Source organism: Pristis pectinata, chromosome 4 (genome assembly GCF_009764475.1).
Source record: "Pristis pectinata isolate sPriPec2 chromosome 4, sPriPec2.1.pri, whole genome shotgun sequence".
Lineage (NCBI taxonomy): Eukaryota > Metazoa > Chordata > Chondrichthyes > Rhinopristiformes > Pristidae > Pristis > Pristis pectinata.
Window position 1 is genome coordinate 102,359,678 of NC_067408.1, and position 17,484 is coordinate 102,377,161.

The following is a 17,484-nucleotide window of genomic DNA, read 5'->3' on the forward strand; positions in this document are numbered from 1 at the left end:
TGGTTGCGTGCTGTGCTATTTCTTGTTAGCTCAAGTAACCGACTGTAACAAACAGAACTGTGTTGATGTTTAGGGCGATGGCAGAACGGGTGCTTGTGATTGGCAGTGGAGGCCGCGAGCACGCACTGGCATGGAAACTGGCCCAGTCACCACATGTACTGCAGGTTTTGGTCGCTCCAGGGAATGCAGGGACAGCCGGCAGTGGAAAAATCTCAAATTCAGGTGAGAGGCTCCATGATTCTGTTTCTGATTGGTGGTTTGAAATTACTGAACGTTACTCTTTTCCTTCATGTTAATGGAAATGTAAGCAGGTGATTTTGGAACTAATATCCTGTGTTACTTGTGTATACAGTATGGAATTAGTTATTATAATAGTGTTATAAACAAAATATCAAAGTTGCATGATGCACAATTAATTCACAGTAGCATAGACTTGACTAGCAAAGGGGAAATTTTGATGGTGTGAAGAATGGAAATTATATTATTCTTTAGAATTTTCTGAAATTATAGTGCAAAATGTATTGTGTTTTCATAAATCTAATGTACATGCTGATGAAACTAGTTATTAAGTATTTGATTCCAAACCTGCTTGGTTAATCATTAATTTTGTATGGGGGTATAGATGGTGGCAGGGTTGAGTGAGCCAGTATTTGGTGAAGACGTTAACCACCAATCCAGAGCTCTTCACCGTGTGTGGGTGTGTTTAAGTTGACTATTTTCTACCCAAGGGCATGCTGGAATCTTGGTCTTGAGTGCTAAATCAAAAGTAACCAGTTTAAATACATAGAATTATGAAGATCTGTCCTTGAACCCCTTGGAATAATATTGGATAATTTTATTCATCCAAAGGACAAGTATAAACAATGGAAAATAAAAAAAATTAAAATCCACAACGTTGGAAAGGGGAAGATGCTGAATAGCTAGCTTATTTCCTTTTTTTATTTCTGGTATTTTTAATTTATCTAACCTATTAATTATAGTTAGGGAATACTATCTAATCTATGGATTCGTGTGGCCATTGCAAAACACCGTAAATTCATTGCCTTTGTTCAACAGACCTCCTCTCAATCAGTGCACTACTTTTGTAGAAGTTCTTGGTTATTTGTTGTCTCTAGATAACCTTTCAGATGTTGATGATCGAAGCTCACACAGGAGAGCAAATGACCCATTTAAGTATGCCTGCCTCTTGTTTTGAGGCAAAGATCATTTCGTAAATCTGTGGTAATGTTGCAAATTATGCTGAATATGGCTAAAATGAACTAACGTTGTCATAGTGTCATAATATTTTGCTTTTCTCAATGTTAAAATTTAACAAATTGTATTAGATTAAAACTGCTAAATCAAAAATGATTAGATTTGCACAATGAGTTTGGAATAATCAGTCAACACTATAAGAAACCAAAATATAAGGTTTGCAGCTGTCTGTGGGACGTTTGGTATCAAGATATTACCTTTGATGTCAATTTCTTTGAAATCAAAGATTGGGGCTTGTGCATGAAGTGAATACAGTGATGTACAGTTTTACTTTGGTAACCTATAAATTCAAAGGATCGGCCTTGTAAAAGGTTTCTCCAAAAGGTTACATTTCCATATGCATTGTGCAAACAGTCTTTTTTCTTCATTGCAGCTGTTTCTGTCAGCAATCATGCCATTCTTGCCCAATACTGCAAAGACCACAACATTGGCCTGGTGGTGGTTGGTCCAGAAGCTCCCCTTGCTGCAGGTAAACACAAGGTCTCTAGAATTGAGCTACAGGACAGTAGCATTTGTCTGAAGTCCCTTTATTTTAGTGGATCATTAACCTAACAGCACTATTCACCCTTAGCATAATTTTAGGGTCCTGACCTGTTATGAATAAAACTAGTGCAACTTAATAAATGCAATAGTCTAGTTGGAATCTATTTGATGGTTTAGGTCGGTGGGATGTTTTTTGTTTGCATATTTATAAATATCTTTGAATCTATTTGTTATTTTCCAGGTAAGTCCAGAATATTAATTTTTTTCTTAGCCCTCATTACCACCTCTAGACTTTATTGTAGTAAGTTGCTGTAAAACGATGATATTTGTCTCATTTGTAGATCCCTTATTTCTCTTTCAGTGATGTGCTCCATTCAGTAGCCTTGCATCTCCGAAAAGCTACAACGGGAATTTGAGGGTTGAGATGATTTCTGACTGCCCAACAGTATTGTGGCATGTGTGCTTTTACACCCGGCTGCTGTGAAGGCACATAATTGATTGTTAGGAGTGTCACCTTCAGCAAAAGCTGGTCACTTGTTCAATATCAGCAAGGGCAATAGGTCATCGTGAGATGGTTTTGTTACCTAATGTTTTTCCTGATTAGTCTGCTGAATACTTGCAGGTCTACTCTCATTTTAAGTTGAAATTTTAATAAATTTGTACTGTGTTATGGAATAGTAGAATATATATAATATCCTGCATAATGAAGAATTGCTGCTGATTTCTTATGGAAATGCCAATTTTCGGTTTTGTTTGCATTGATTTTCTTCTAGCCCTGTTTTTAATGCAATCTGACTACTAATTTAAAAAAGAGAGACTTTTTTATCTTCTTTAGAGTTTTACTTGTGTTTACATAATCCCATAACCTTTGGTGCTTCTGTTAAAGTGAATAAACTAAGGGTGGTTTCAGCCAGGTGAACCAGTTTAACCTTACAGGGGCAATCACAGCAACGCCATATGAAGTGGCCTTGAGTTATTAAAAGGCTGCTATACGGTACTGGACTGGACAAAACTGGTAAAGATTGATCTTGGGACCAACTGTATGTTTGCCATGTGAGATTTATTTTTCTCTATAATCTCCCATTTTCCCTCCTGGAATATATTTGTTGAAATAAAACATAAGCATTAGAGCTTTTGAATGTCTGTGTGCTGCAAGACTAGTGCTGTTTGGTTTATTAAGAGTTGGTTCCCACATTTGCCTTGTATATGTCCAAGGGGTGAGGTGGGGCAATGAGTGGTCTCCAATCTTTTGGAACAGTCTGATCCCAGGGAAGAGTTAACATTGGCTGGGAAAGGGATAAGGGTGGGTGGAGGGGAATGTGAATACTGGCATCATGGGCAGGGAAATGACTCCTCCTGGCCCAAGAGCCTTGCTGCATCGGCACAACATCTTTCTGTAAAGTTGTCCTCGCTTCCCTTAGCTGATTTCCCATTGCCTGGGAAACTCATTCAGGGTTAAACTTAGAAGCCAGCTTAACTCTGAGGCACACAGGTTCACTGGTTGGATGCCATACTCCGTTCCCAATCACCTCTACCATACTTCCAATAAAATCAGAAGTGTGTGAATTGGAGGCATGTTGGGATGAGGTTTGAGGTATTAATTTTTTTGTGTGTGGTTAAAGTAATCCCTTGAGGAAAGTGTAATTTTTATCTCTTTTTGTGGCTAACATGCAAACTTAAAGACTAAATCTCAGGTTGGTGAATGTTCTTTCAAAACATCCCTGATGTTTGGTTGGTGGTGTTGTGGATAGTGTAGAAGGTTGCTGTAGCTTATAACAGGACATTGATAGGATGCAGAGCTGGGCTGAGAAGTGGCAGATGGAGTTCAACCCGGATAAGTGTGAAGTGATACACTTTGGAAGATCGAATTTGAGGGCAAAATATAAGGTTAATAGCAGGACTCATAGCAGTGTGGAGGAACAGAGGGATCTTGGGGTCCACGCCCATAGATCCCTCAAGGTTGCTACGCAGGTCGACAGGGTTGTTAAAAAGGCGTATCTTGTGTTAGCCTTCATTAGTCGGGGTATTGAGTTCAAGAGCTGCCATGTAATGTTGCAGCTCTATAAAACTCTGGTTAGACCACACTTGGAGTATTGTGTTCAGTTCTAGTCATTATAGGAAGGATGTGGAAGCTTTAGAGAGGGCGCAGAGGACATTTGCCAGAATGCTACCTGGATTGGAGAGCATGTCTTATGAGGATAGGTTGAGCAAGCTGGAGCTTTTCTCTTTGGAGTGAAGGAGGTGAGAGGTGACTTGATAGAGGTGTACAAGATGATAAGAAGCATAGATCAAGTAGATAGAGACTCTTTCCCAGGGCAAAAATGGCTCGCATGAGGGGGCATAATTTTAAGGTGATTGGAGGAAGGTATAGGGAGGATGTCAGGGGTAAGTTTTTTTTCTACACAGTGGTTGGGGTGCTGGAATGCACTGTTGGCAGAGGTTGTGGGGGCAGATATATTAGGGACATTTAAGAGACACTTAGCCTTCCATTTTTCTATCATTCATTTGACTATGTGGGAGGGAAGGGTTAGATAGATCTTAGAGAAGGATAAAATGTCAGCACAGCATTGTGGGCCAAAGGGCCTGTACTGTGCTGTAATGTTCTATGTTCTACTCTGCCTGCAGTTTTTAATCTGACATTTTCTGCTGTGTTTTGTACTCAAAGCTTCTGTATTCCACAGGGAGCAGAACCTGAGATTGCAAATATAAAGGCTGCAAATAACAGAATTGGCTCCCAAGTGGCAGGTTTTGCCCTTCTGTTATATAAATAATAAAACACTTGTGTGGGTTTATCCACTGCTCAACCAGCTGAAATGTTGATCTAAGCTGAGGTGGCCGACTTGAACTGGTTTAGCAGGCAGACATCTGATCAACCCTTTTGTCCAGGAATCTGAGAATGGTGAATATTTAAAAACTCAAGATTGCCAACCTGATTGAGCAACAACAATTACCAGCTCATAAAGTGCACTTGTGTAGATAGGGCAGAGTAGCGTAAAGTCTCTGGATTAATATCCAGTGGCCTGGATTGTTGATTTTAAAGACATGACTTCAAATCCACAATGGTGGTGGAGAATTTAAATTCAAGTTATTAAATGAGACTGGAATTTATGAAGATGTTCTGGCTCAGAAATGTCCTTTTTATAGGGATGAAAATTTAACAAGCTTGTCTAAATAAAACATGACTGAATAACAAGAGAACTGGAGAAAGGCATTAAAAGCTGGTTGAGCCACAGATGTTCATGTGGCAAGAAAGTGAAGAGGAAAAGAAGTTTGGATGTTGGGTGACAAGTTCCTTCACCCACTCCACCCCTACTCCATCACGCTCCAGTATATGTCAGTATATTTGGAGGAGGAAAACAAAATGATTGAAAAATAATTTTTTTGAAACCTTGTTTGGATATTTTTCAGAATCCATTGCACACGATGTGTTTCTTTCCTGACTCTTGTATTCTTCAGGAATCGTTGATGACCTGATGGCTGCTGGAGTGAGATGCTTTGGCCCTTCAGCAAAAGCAACACAATTGGAAGCCAGCAAACATTTTGCAAAAGACTTTTTGGATAGACATGATATCCCCACTGCCAGATGGAAAGCATTTACAGATGCTGGGGAAGCATGTAGCTTTATCCAACGGTAAGAGGGGCCTTTATCCAAGTGGCGGGCACATTAATAAGATTTTGCTGCAGTGCAGATTTTAATATGGCATGTGATTAAGAGTCTGCCACTCAGTGGATGCCTTATCATTCTACTCATTACTTTTACTATAATTGTTGCAAGCTGCTCTCTGCAGATCTATCAGGGCAATCAACAAGATGATAAGATGAGCTATCTTTATTAGTCACATGTACATCAAAACACACAGTGAAATGCATCTTTTGCGTACAGTGTTCTGGGGGCAGCCCGCAAGTGTCGCCATGATTCCGGCGGCAACATAGCATGTCCACAACTTCCTAACCTGTACGTCTTTGGAACATGGGAAGAAACCGGAGCACCCGGAGGAAACCCACGCAGACACAGGGAGAACGTACAAACTCCTTACAGACAGTGGCCGGAATTGAACCCGGGTCGCCGGCGCTGTAATAGCGTTATGCTAACCGCTACACTACCGTGCCTGCCCAAGATGAAAAGCTTACTGTTTCAAATAAGTGTGGATGTACATCTGACTATTTACCTGCAAGGTTTTTGTCAATGTTTAAAAACAAGTATGGTTGTTTAACATATTGAAATTCCATTCCTGTGCAATGAAACCAATTTTGTCAAAAGCCACAGCATTTCAGAGGGTGATACATTTTTAGTTCTCACAATTTTTCCATAGTACGTCTAATGCATAATATGTCAATTTCCTATATACTTTTTTAAACAGGCGATTTTGTGAATGGAGTAGGAAAAGTAAACTTCACCCCATGTCCTGCAATGGAATAATTATGCTTTTCTTTTAGTGCTGAATTCCCTGCTCTGGTAGTGAAAGCTAGTGGCTTGGCAGCTGGGAAAGGTGTTATTGTTGCAGCTAACAAAGAAGAGGCTTGCAAAGCAGTCCAGGATATTATGCAGGTATGTATCCATAGAACTTTATGTAAGGTTTTACCTTTCTATAAATGTGTCTTTCGGTGAATGAAAGGAATAATCTTGACTAAATTCTCCATGTAGTCTTCTCCTTGGTTACTTCTCTGACATGGTAATTTTTATGTTCAACACAAATTCAATCCCAAATATCTGCTCCAGTTCATATAAGTGAGGTGGGAAAGAAGACTTAAAAGTATCATTTAAGTGGGCAACTGGAATTCACTGTGACCCATTTGACTTAAGCAACTATATTTTAAATATCAATACTTCCAATCCAATTAGTTACAAAGATGGAAAATCTGGTGACAGATTTGATGACGTTGAGTTGAGTTTTACAAGCTTGGTGATATTTCTTTTTTAATGCTTATAATTTCAAAATATATTTTTGGGCACAATCCATCTTTTTTTTAAATCTTGCTTTCATATAGCACTTCTACATTGCTTTTAGATAAGTAAATGTTCTGTAGTAACAGGGTAGAAAATGCTTTATTTCAATTGTACTTTAAAGTAGTAAGGACAATACTCGAGTGTTGATTGTTGCATTTAAGTGGGCAACTGGAATTCACTGTGGCCATTTGACTTGAGCAACTATATTTTAAATATCGGTAAGTATAATGAATGGTTTTGTTTGTAATATTTGGATTACATTTGTAAAGTTTAGTAATGAAGAAATGTTATCAACACAAGAGATTCTGCAGATGCTGGAATCTGGAGCAACATACAAAATGCCGGAGGAACTCAGCGGGTCAGGCAGCATCTATGGAGGGAAATAAACAGTCATGTTTTGGGTTGAGACCCTTCATCGGGATTGGAAAGGAAGTGGGCGGAAGCCAGAATAAAAAGGGAGGGGGAGGAGCACAAGTTGGCAGGTGAGTCTGGGTGGGAGGGGGGAGATCTAAGAAGCTGAGAGGTGATAGGTAGAAGAGGCAAAGGGCTGAAGAAGGAGGAATCTGGTAGGAGAGGATAGTAGACCATAGAATAAAGGGAGGGAAGTGAGGGCAGGTCATGAGGATGAGGGAGGGGAAAGAGAAGGGGTGAGGGGGCCACAGGAATGAGGGAAAACAAAGGAGGGGAGGGGAAAAGAGAGGAAGGGTTTACTGGAAGTTTGAGAAATCGATGTTGATGCCATCAGGATGGAGACTATAGATATAAGGCATTTGCTTTAAGTATTTGAGGCAAGTTGAAAAAAATAGGTGCCATAAATTTCTATTTCTACGAATTGTTGTATACGAATGAGATAATGTTGTTCAGTTGTATGAAAGCAGTTGCTCGTGTACTGTGTGCTAGATACTATTACTAAAAGTGTATGTTTTGTGATTTGATCCTTCAATGAAACTGCATGTTACTTAATTCAATATATTAAAGAAAAGTTAAGCTCTAAAAATATGGGAGGTTGGCATATCGTGTGTTTGTGATTATATGGAAGAGTTTCAAGAGGAAACAAACCTTAAAACCTGTTTGGATAATTAGCACAGTTTGGGCATACGTTGCACCCAAAGTGAAGACCGTACCCCATGTTTCGACTAATATATTTTGTGGTGGGCACGAGAGGTGTGGAGATGAGAGATTGGGGGGTGAGGATTTGCTGTATGAACATATTTTTTTCACCACTCTTTCTGGAAAATACTTTGGTTACAGTTCCAAACATGAAAAATCTGGCAAATCAGTATTATTATAATGTTAGCATTTTTCCACCAATGGGCAGCTTCAGTCTTGCTAACTATAACTGAAGTTTATCTTCTTCAAAAGGAAAAGGCGTTTGGTTCTGCCGGTGAAACTGTAGTTGTGGAAGAGCTGCTTGAAGGAGAAGAAGTGTCTGTGAGTAAAGCGTGCGTCTCTTCTCATCAGTCAAGTTTTAAATAGTTTTTTATTTCCTCACTGCCAAGTTTAATTCCGTTGTCTATCTAAAATCGAGCTTAACTTGTAGCTCTCAGTGCTGGCTGTCTTTGGGTTATATATTTTGGAGCTGGATTGATGATCACCTACTTGAGAATGTGAAAAGGCTTTTAGCTGATTAGGGATTGCTGTGAAATTATTTAAATTTGCCAGCAACAAATGGGATTTGTGGAGCTAATAATTATTCTGGATCTGTTTTGCTTCCTGTGTTCAATATGTAAGCTTCCATGTCTGAATCTGACTTTGCAATGAGTATTACATAAATTCCATTTGATTTTTTTTCCTTTGAATACATTTGCCCATTAGATTTATCCAAGTCTTCATCAGCAAATTAACATTTACTTTCAGCATTTTTGATGGGTTTTGTTATTTTTTTGCTGCCCTAGATTAATTAACATTGGATTGGAAAACACACAGTGAGAGTTCTTGTATCGTTGGCCAATGCACATTTAGAAAACCCAACCCAAACATATGTTAGAATAAGAAATAGTCCAATACATCTGTGGTGCTAGACAGAATAAGGTTATGCCAGAGATGCTATAGACAATAAATTGCTGGTCTGCAGGAGATCAGTGTGAGAGGTCCAGAATAGAGGTCCATTGCTTTACTTTGAGACCACTTGGATCTATATGTCATGAAAATGGCTTTCTCTATTTAATAATGCTTGGCTATACAAAAAAAATGCTAATAGAATGAGCAGGAAAAAAGACCCTCAAGAAAATCTATAGATGCGCCATAGAAAGCATCCTATCTGAATGCATCGTGGCTTGGTATGGCAACTGCTCTGCTCAAGACTGCGAGAAACTGCAGAGAGTTGTGGACACGGCTCAGCACATCACGGAAACCAGCATCCACTCTGTGGACTCTGTCTGACCTCTTTCTGCCTTAGTAAACAGCCAGCATAATCAAAGACCCCTCCCACCCCAGACATTCTCTCTTTGCCCCCCCCCCCCCCCTCCCAATCAGGCAGAAGATACAAAAGCCTGAAAGCAGGTACCACCAGGCTCAAGGACTGTTTCTATCCTGCTGTTATAAGACTATTGAACGGTTCCCTAGTACAATAAGATGGACTCTTGACCTCACAGCCTACCTCGTTATGGCCTTGCACCTTATTGTCTCCTTGCACTGCACTTTCTCTGTAGCTGTAACATTTATTCAGTATTCCGTTATTGTTTTCCCTTGTACTACCTCATTGTACTGATGTGCTGAAATGATCTGTATGGATGGCATGCAAAACAAAGTTTTTCCTCTGTACCTCTGTACATGTGGCAATAATAAACAGATTTCCAGGTGTTTTAACTCAGTTTCCTTTTAACTGTATCATTTAGATGATATTTTCTCTGTTATTTTGACCTTCAAAGTGATTACAAAACAAGAGAGACTCTAGATGTTGGAATCTAGAACAAAAACAGAATGCTGGAAGAACTCAGCGGGTCAAGTAGCACCTGTGGGGCAAAAGGTGTAAGTTGACGTTTTAGGTCAAGGCCCTGCATCAGAACTGAGAAGGGAGAGGAAAGACTGCCAAAAAACAGCAGTAAGTAGGGGGGTGGCCAGCATATAGCAGTACATATGGGATACCTGGTCCACTGCCTTCAATGCTCACCATGGGGCCTCCATGTTGGTGAAACCAAGTGTAGACTAGGTGATCATCTTGTGGAGCACCTACATTTTGTCTGCAATGGCCATCTTGAGCTTCTGGTTTTGTGTAATTTTAACTTTTCTTCCCACTCCTACACTGACCTGTCTGTGCTCTACCTTCTCCCTTGCAATGGAGAAGCCAAACATCAACTGGAAAAACTAAATTTCATATTCTGCTTGGGTTGCTTACCCCACGGTGTAAATATTTTACTCTACAATTTCAGGTAACCCATACCCCCCAGTGCTCTCCTCCCCCACACTCCTGTCCACCTAGCTTTCTTCTTCCTTTGTTCATCCCCCCAATCCCCTCAGCCCACCAGGTTTCATCTGCCATTCATCCCCCTCCTCACCTGGCTCCACCTATCACCTACCAGCCTCTATCCCGCTCCCCTACATACTGCTATAAACTGGCAATCTTTCCTGTTTGCTCTTGGTCCTGATACAGGGTCTGAACTTGCACCGTTTGCCTCCACAGATGCTGTTTGACCTGCTGAGTTCTTCTAGCGTTCTGTTTTTGATTCCAACTTAACTTGCACGCCTTCATGTTTGAATAGGAAGATAGATGAAACATGTTTCGCAATTAATCCTGGCTCCTATGCTCCAAAAAAATGAGAAACAGATTTAAGCAACGTTGATTTTTTTTTTAAAGTTTCTCTTTGCATTCTTGTTGGCTGGTTTCTTTCACAATACTGCTAATTGACTAGGATTTTGTGAAGCAGGTTATTTTGTTATATAAATAACTTGAACCTTATTCTGAAAGTGATGTCAGCTCCAGTACTTAAAAAGTAATTCTGATGATGTTGTGCAGTGCCTGTGTTTCAGTGATGGTGTTACAATTGCCTGCATGCCACCAACTCAAGATCACAAGCGTTTATTTGATGGGGACCAGGGGCCCAACACTGGTGGCATGGGAGCTTATTGTCCTGTTCCTCAGGTAATTACATTACAGTTTTTGTTTATTGCTCTTTATTACTTTACAACAGTTTTGACTACTTGATTATCCCACTGAAACAGTGTCCTGTGTCACGTACAGCCAGTGCTCATACCAAGTGATTATCTCAGATGAGAAGGTGAATTTAGATGAATTTAAATGATTTTAATCCCTGTTAAAATGGCCAGATACCTTGACTTGCTTCAGTCCTATTGATTTATCATGGTTTGTAATCTTAACCTGGTCTTTTAAGCATACAAAAGCAATTCCTGCAGAGTCCTTCATTAAACATAGGGGATTCTGATGAATTATGACAACTTTAACAGGAGGCCTGTGTATTTAAGATGGTGTGCTTCCTTGCTCTGCCAGAAGACCTTGTGGGGAGAACTAGCGGTCTCCTCCCTCTCTGGCAATGGCCTTCCAACTTTCTTCACCATCTATTCAGCTGAGTGGCATCAGAAATCCTTCTGCTCATTGGAGGTTATTGCTTGGTTCAGGTAGAAGGTTGAGAGGCCCTGTGCAGTTAAAGTGTCTCAAACCTCCTGTCATGTAGGGACAGCCAGTTTGCCATCTGTAAGGGGTTCTTTCTAGCCCTTAAACTTTCACAATCCCTCACTTCCTAGTTTTTGTGCTGCAAAATGAATCTAGGGTGTTAAATGAAGGCTCATAAATGATTTCTGCTACAACTTGTTCTTTCCTAGGACCTTAAAAATTAAGATGTATTGCTCTGTTTTCAGTGCTTTGCGTCTGAGGATTGCTTACTTCTGAAATGGATCACAACTGATCTCACACCCAGACTGTACTCACGATATCCAGGTCCTGTAATCAGATGGCCAACCTCTCTTGGTCACCCTAACCCTTCAGAATCAGCCCCAGTCCCAGATGTGCCATATTTGGAAAGTGTTCAGTAGGCCAGTCAGTAGAGTCCAATCTTTATGGGCCCTGATCATCCCTGAATTTCTCAGTGGTAGGCCTCAAACCAAGATGTTCTTTGGTGCCATGTACAAACACATTAGTGTACTTTTAACAGCAGGGATCAATTTGTAGGCCTTTGTTTTTTTTTCTTCGAACTTATGACATAAAGGGGTCAGCATTTGTCCTTGGTTGCTTACACAAGATATTTACTATTGTACTCTGCTTCCAAAATTTCCTCCTGTTTAAGTGCAAGTGACCAAAGATCTATTCTCTCCCTTGGTATATTAAAATTCAACCCTGGAATTAACATCATTCACTTGATCTCCCTGATTTTGCACATTTTCTTTTGAGTATTATAAATTAAAGAAAGGTACTGACAATCACAGTTGAGTTTTAAATTGAAACTTCCCTATAATGAACTCTTCTGCACCTGTGGAGAGGCTGTGACAGTGGCCAGTTATTTGATTGTCTCTTAAGAACAAAGATAATAGGTGATTCAATATAATATCAACAGCTACAATGACATTGTGTACTTCAGTGCTTTGAGTCTGACAAATGGTTCCATTTAATTACATATTTACAGAGAGAGCACACTGTAACTGACAAGACACTTCTGAGTACACAGATATCCCAATTGTTGATAGACAGAACAAATATTCCCAAGACCATGTTTGATGTGCAAAGTGACAAAATATGTCTGTCTGGAAGCTTCCTTGAATTCGTTCACAATGTTGCAAAATTTAGCTAGTGTCTGATTCCTGATTTGATGTAGGCCAGGCTGATGCATATGAGAGCCTCTCACAGCCATGTGAGTTTGCAAACAACATTTCTGGAGCAGCCTGTGCTCTGTAGACAGCACTATTTGTTTACAAAGCTGTTCTTTTAATTTCAAACTGATTACTGCTTGCAATTTACATAAGAACAGGTTTTCCTGAAGGCTGGTTCTCGTTTGAATTATTGCCTGTTATATCCATATAATTCCATAACTCAGTCTATAACACTGCACAGCATTGACTATACTTGCACTTGCTAAAGTAGTTGAAAGGGGTATCTTGGACTTCTAGTTGTGGGAATACCTAGACTGTTAAATGGGAAGGTGAGCTGCCTTCTATCTCTCCTCATATTTTTAGATTTTTTATTAATTTTGTTTTTGGTTGTGGCCTCCTAGGTTTCCAAAAACATTCTTCAGAAGATCAGGGAAAATATTCTTCAGAAAACAATTGATGGCATGAGACGAGAAGGAATCCCTTACACTGGTGAGTGCTGCTGTATATCATTGGCAGGGATCTGTAACGTTCACTTAATGGAACAGCAAGTAAAGGCACTTCCCTTTGTACAAGTGAGCTAAAAGTATCTGAATTTATTGTTCTTCTGTGCTGAGTTGGCTGATGGAACCTGGTGCTTCAGATAGTCCTTTTGGCTGCAGTGTTCCCTGAGCTAAATCAAGGAAAATCGGCCACTACTCCCACTATTGCTGCCAGTGATGGGTACTCTTGATACTGTTCAGGCAACAAACAGAACCTAATAAAAATTAAAACTGAACTGTGTGAACTAGAACCAAATCTCTTGCATTTGGCATGTGGTTCTGAATTTCATCACAACAAATCCTTGTTTACCCCTTCACTTTCTCTGGATTAGCTATGACGGACAAGTTTCCTTTACACAGGTTATTACATCAAACCTTTTGCAATTTTTTCCTGCTGGCTCATAGATATGGAGATTCGATCTGTATTGTTAATTTGGTGGCATGATACTTTTTGGGCTTCAATTTATAAATGTTTCAATCTTCCAAAATGTTTTAAATGTACAAATGTTAACAAGCGTGCTTCCTTCAAGCAGTACCTGCACTTTCTTCATTGAAGATTTCAGTAATGAAGCTCTGGGGTGACCAGAAATAATGATGTACGAATTTAATTTAACTAAGAGAACTGCTGAAGCAAATCACTTTTAACCCCTTGCCTTTGTTCAGGAATACTTTATGCTGGGTTGATGCTGACACAAGAAGGACCAAAAGTGTTAGAGTTTAACTGTCGCTTTGGTGATCCGGAATGTCAGGTAGTGTTGCTTTTATTTTGTCCTCTCTTTATGAGGATTGTGCTTTTGAAGTAAATTAAAATGTGGAATGTGGTTTCAATAGACAATTTATTTTTCTTGTCAAAAGATCTCATGTTTGACCACTTTGTGTTGTAGGTCATTCTTCCTTTATTAAGCAGTGACTTGTATGAATTGATACAAGCGACGTTGGATGGCAAGCTCTCTAAAGCCATGCCGTCTTGGTTGGAAACCAGTACAGCTGTGACTGTGGTTATGGCCAGTGGTGGATATCCAGGCTGCTACTCAAAAGGCCATGAGATCACAGGTAAAACCTAAAACTACAAAAAAAAAGTTCATGTTAAGACACATGAAATGTTGTGTCCCTGCCACCGCCACCACCACCCCCCCTCCCCCCCCCCCAAAACCCATTTCAACTATGATATTACAGCTCATTGTTGAGTACTGAATTGGAGGGAAAAATCTGAATAATATGGGACAAAAAAGACTGGATCTGCTCTCCCCTCCTCCCCCACACCTGCCTATCACTATCTCTTACCTGCATCTACTTATCACCACCTTGTGCCCACCCCGCCTCCCCTCTTAGGTCCACCTATCACTGCTCTGCTTTTCCCTCTTGTATATTGGGCTTCCCCTTTCCCTATCTTCAGTCCTGAAGAAGGGTCCTGACACGAAACGTTGACCATCTGCTTTTCTCCACGGATGCTGCTCTATTTGCATGGATTCTGTTTTTAATTAGTGAGACACCCAAGTCATTTTTCATAATGTATGAATGAAAAGAATAAGTTGGAACACCAAATAAGCCAAACTTCTGGTGAAGCCAAAATTCTCTTTTGAGTTTCAGTTGCCACTTCAATTAAGATAAGACAAGATATCTTTATTAGACACGTACATCAAAACACACAGTGAAATACATCTTTTGCATAGAGTGTTCTGGGGGCAGTCCACAAGTGTCGCCACACTTCCGGCGCCAACATAGCATGCCCACAACTTCCTAACCCGTACGTCTTTGGAACGTGGGAGGAAACCGGAGCACCTGGAGGAAACCCACACAGACACGGGGAGAACGTACAAAATCCTTACAGACAGCAGCTGGAATTGAACCCGGGTTGCTGGTGCTGTAAAGCGTTACGCTAGCCACTACATTACCGTGCCTGCCCTACTCCTTAAGGCTTTGTTTGGTATCTGGGTAAAGATCCACAGATGCCTTCTCGATTTTGCCCAAGGTATCTTTATTTTAAAGTCAGCCCTAATGGTGGCTATTTACTGGATAAATGTGTGATCAAAGGGAGGCATGGTGGTGGGAAATGGAAACACATCAATCACTTTCTTTCAAATGCTATTAACTAGATACCTTTCTGCAACAGCTATCAAATTAATGTGCTGCAGGTGGCGCACGATGAATTGAGCCACACAAACCATGATCACTAGGAATGATCTGATTCTGGTTACTGTCCATCACCTCTATTCCTGAATGAAGAGGATCGGAATTAACTCTTCTTGACACTTACCCAGTAATCTGATTGGGAGAGTGCTATGTGTCCCATCTTTGACTCTCCATAAACCTATGCTTCTCCAAATCTCTGCTAAATGTATCTTGGCTTTCTCTCCATCTTGCTCAGTCATTACGCTGGGACTTGCTGACCAACACCAGCTCCGTTTTCAACAAAACCTCAGTTTTGAGATCTTCCTAATTTTTAAACCCTCCAAAGAACCAGCCCAACCTCTCATTAAATCTGCAACCTCTTTCAACAATGCAGCCTTCTAGATTTCTTTGATTCTGGCCCTTCTGCTCTTCCAAATTTAATCAGTCTTCCATTGGGAGCCATACTTTCAGCTGCCTAGGTCATAACCTCTTGGAACTCTCTCCAAGTCTCTCTTGCTCTACCTCTCCTTATAATACTCTCTTTAAAACTGCCTTATAGGCTAAGCCTGTAATGATCAATCCTGGTAGCTTAGTTCTGCACTGAAATACTTAAATGATACTCCTGATAAGCATCTTGAGATATTTCATTGTATTGAAGGTGCCATTGTTATATGGACAATGACTCTTTAGCCCAAAAGCAAAATACTGCAGATATTGGAGATCTGAAATAAAACAAAATGCTCAACATTCAATAGGACAGGCAATGCCTGTGGAGAGAACATGCAGAGTTAACATTTAAGGTTGTCTCGTTATCATCTGTGATATTATTTGATAAAATGGATTACTGACACTTGTCTCTGGAATGACCACAGTAGAAGCAATTAGGAGAGACACTTAGTGCTTGGATTGCCTTATCACCTCATTAAGTTATTGTTTTGAGGATAAGTGGAAAAAAGTTTTATTTAATTTGCAAAAAGTAGAGGAAGGCAAGACTGATGGAGGTGAGGTTTAGTTTCCTGGAGAAGAGGGTGCCTTGGATTTGACACAAAGAGAATTTGAGGAGAGTTACATGTATATAGTTTGTGCCAATGAACAACAATGTACTAAATTGACCTAAGGCTGTGTTTATTTTTAAGGTTTGTCACTTGCAAAGGATCTGGGCCTACAAGTGTTCCATGCGGGTACTGCACGAAAGGATGGGAAGGTTGTGACAAATGGTGGTCGAGTTCTTACAGTAACTGCGATCAATAAGGACCTGATGAGGGCAGTAAAAGAAGCCAATAAAGGGGTAGAAACTATTCAGTTCCAGGATGCTGTTTACAGAAAGGATATTGCACATCAAGCCATTGCATTCATAAAACAATCCAGGTTAGTGACTAAATGTAAATAAGTATTTACTCGGTACATAGGGTGTACTTCATGTAGGATTAGGGAGATGTTTGCTCTATTAAGTGTGCAAAAGTTATTTTCAATTCGGCACAATTCATCATGGCGCTTAGAAATTTAAATCTATGCAAAGTTTTAGGGAAATAGAAGGAAAGCATAACTAAAGATTACTTAAGGCAATAAAAGGTGTTTTATTAAAATATTAGTTATTTAATAAATTACCTTATTTGGCTAATGCATTGTGCTTTTGGGTTCTGCAAACTAAATTAATCTAAAATAATTTTCTAACCTTTGATTTAGCTGATCCTGGCTAGATCAGCTGTGGAGCTGCCACATTTGACTATAGTCCTCTTAAACAAATAGGTGAAATTGTTATGTTCATTGCCATCTCTTAAGGTGGCTGGCATGTGTGGGATGGCAGCAAACAGCTTTGTGGGTGCAATACACTGCACAAATCTCTGCTAGAAAGGAACAAGATGCAAGATTTCAGACAACATCACATTAATGTGGGTTGAATTTTGTTATGGTTTCTACTTATTTTCCCTGTGCCTGCTGCACTTTCACAATATTTGTCCCAACTTTTCTCTATAGAGGACTGACCTACAAAGACAGTGGAGTTGATATTGTGGCTGGAAATGCATTAGTCCATTCAATTAAGCCACTTGCAGCAGCTACCTCTAGACCAGGTAAGCTTGTGTCTGTGCATTTCAATCGAGTTTCACCATAATCTTTTGTGTTTGTGAAAAATGTATTTGAATAATATCTCAGATTTAAACTATTAAATACATAACATTACAAAATGGAACCATTTCAAGACTGCACTATAACTAGTTAAGGAAAAATGCTGAGGAAAAGATAATAATAGGGAAATCAATATCTTTATACAATTCAATAGTATTTGAACAATAACACAATCAGAATGAAGTAGTCATTCTGATTGTGTTATTTTTAAGGGGGGGGGGGGGGGGGGGGGGGGGGGGGAAGAGAACGAATTTATACAAA

The 17,484-nt window shown here is 39.9% G+C and overlaps 1 protein-coding gene across 2 annotated transcripts in view; it reads left to right on the forward strand.

Moving 5' to 3' along the window:
- Positions 1 to 17,484, forward strand: part of gart (phosphoribosylglycinamide formyltransferase) — a 38,930-nt gene that overhangs the window by 5,723 nt on the left and 15,723 nt on the right. For both annotated transcript variants that reach the window (XM_052013786.1, XM_052013787.1), the window contains exons 2-12: positions 74 to 222; positions 1,628 to 1,723; positions 5,194 to 5,368; positions 6,175 to 6,286; positions 8,048 to 8,116; positions 10,641 to 10,766; positions 12,847 to 12,934; positions 13,648 to 13,733; positions 13,869 to 14,037; positions 16,233 to 16,464; positions 17,074 to 17,168. In XM_052013786.1, coding sequence (XP_051869746.1) covers positions 78 to 222; positions 1,628 to 1,723; positions 5,194 to 5,368; positions 6,175 to 6,286; positions 8,048 to 8,116; positions 10,641 to 10,766; positions 12,847 to 12,934; positions 13,648 to 13,733; positions 13,869 to 14,037; positions 16,233 to 16,464; positions 17,074 to 17,168 — 1,393 coding nt within the window. In that variant the 5' untranslated portion in view covers positions 74 to 77. The remainder of the gene's footprint in view (positions 1 to 73; positions 223 to 1,627; positions 1,724 to 5,193; positions 5,369 to 6,174; positions 6,287 to 8,047; positions 8,117 to 10,640; positions 10,767 to 12,846; positions 12,935 to 13,647; positions 13,734 to 13,868; positions 14,038 to 16,232; positions 16,465 to 17,073; positions 17,169 to 17,484) is intronic.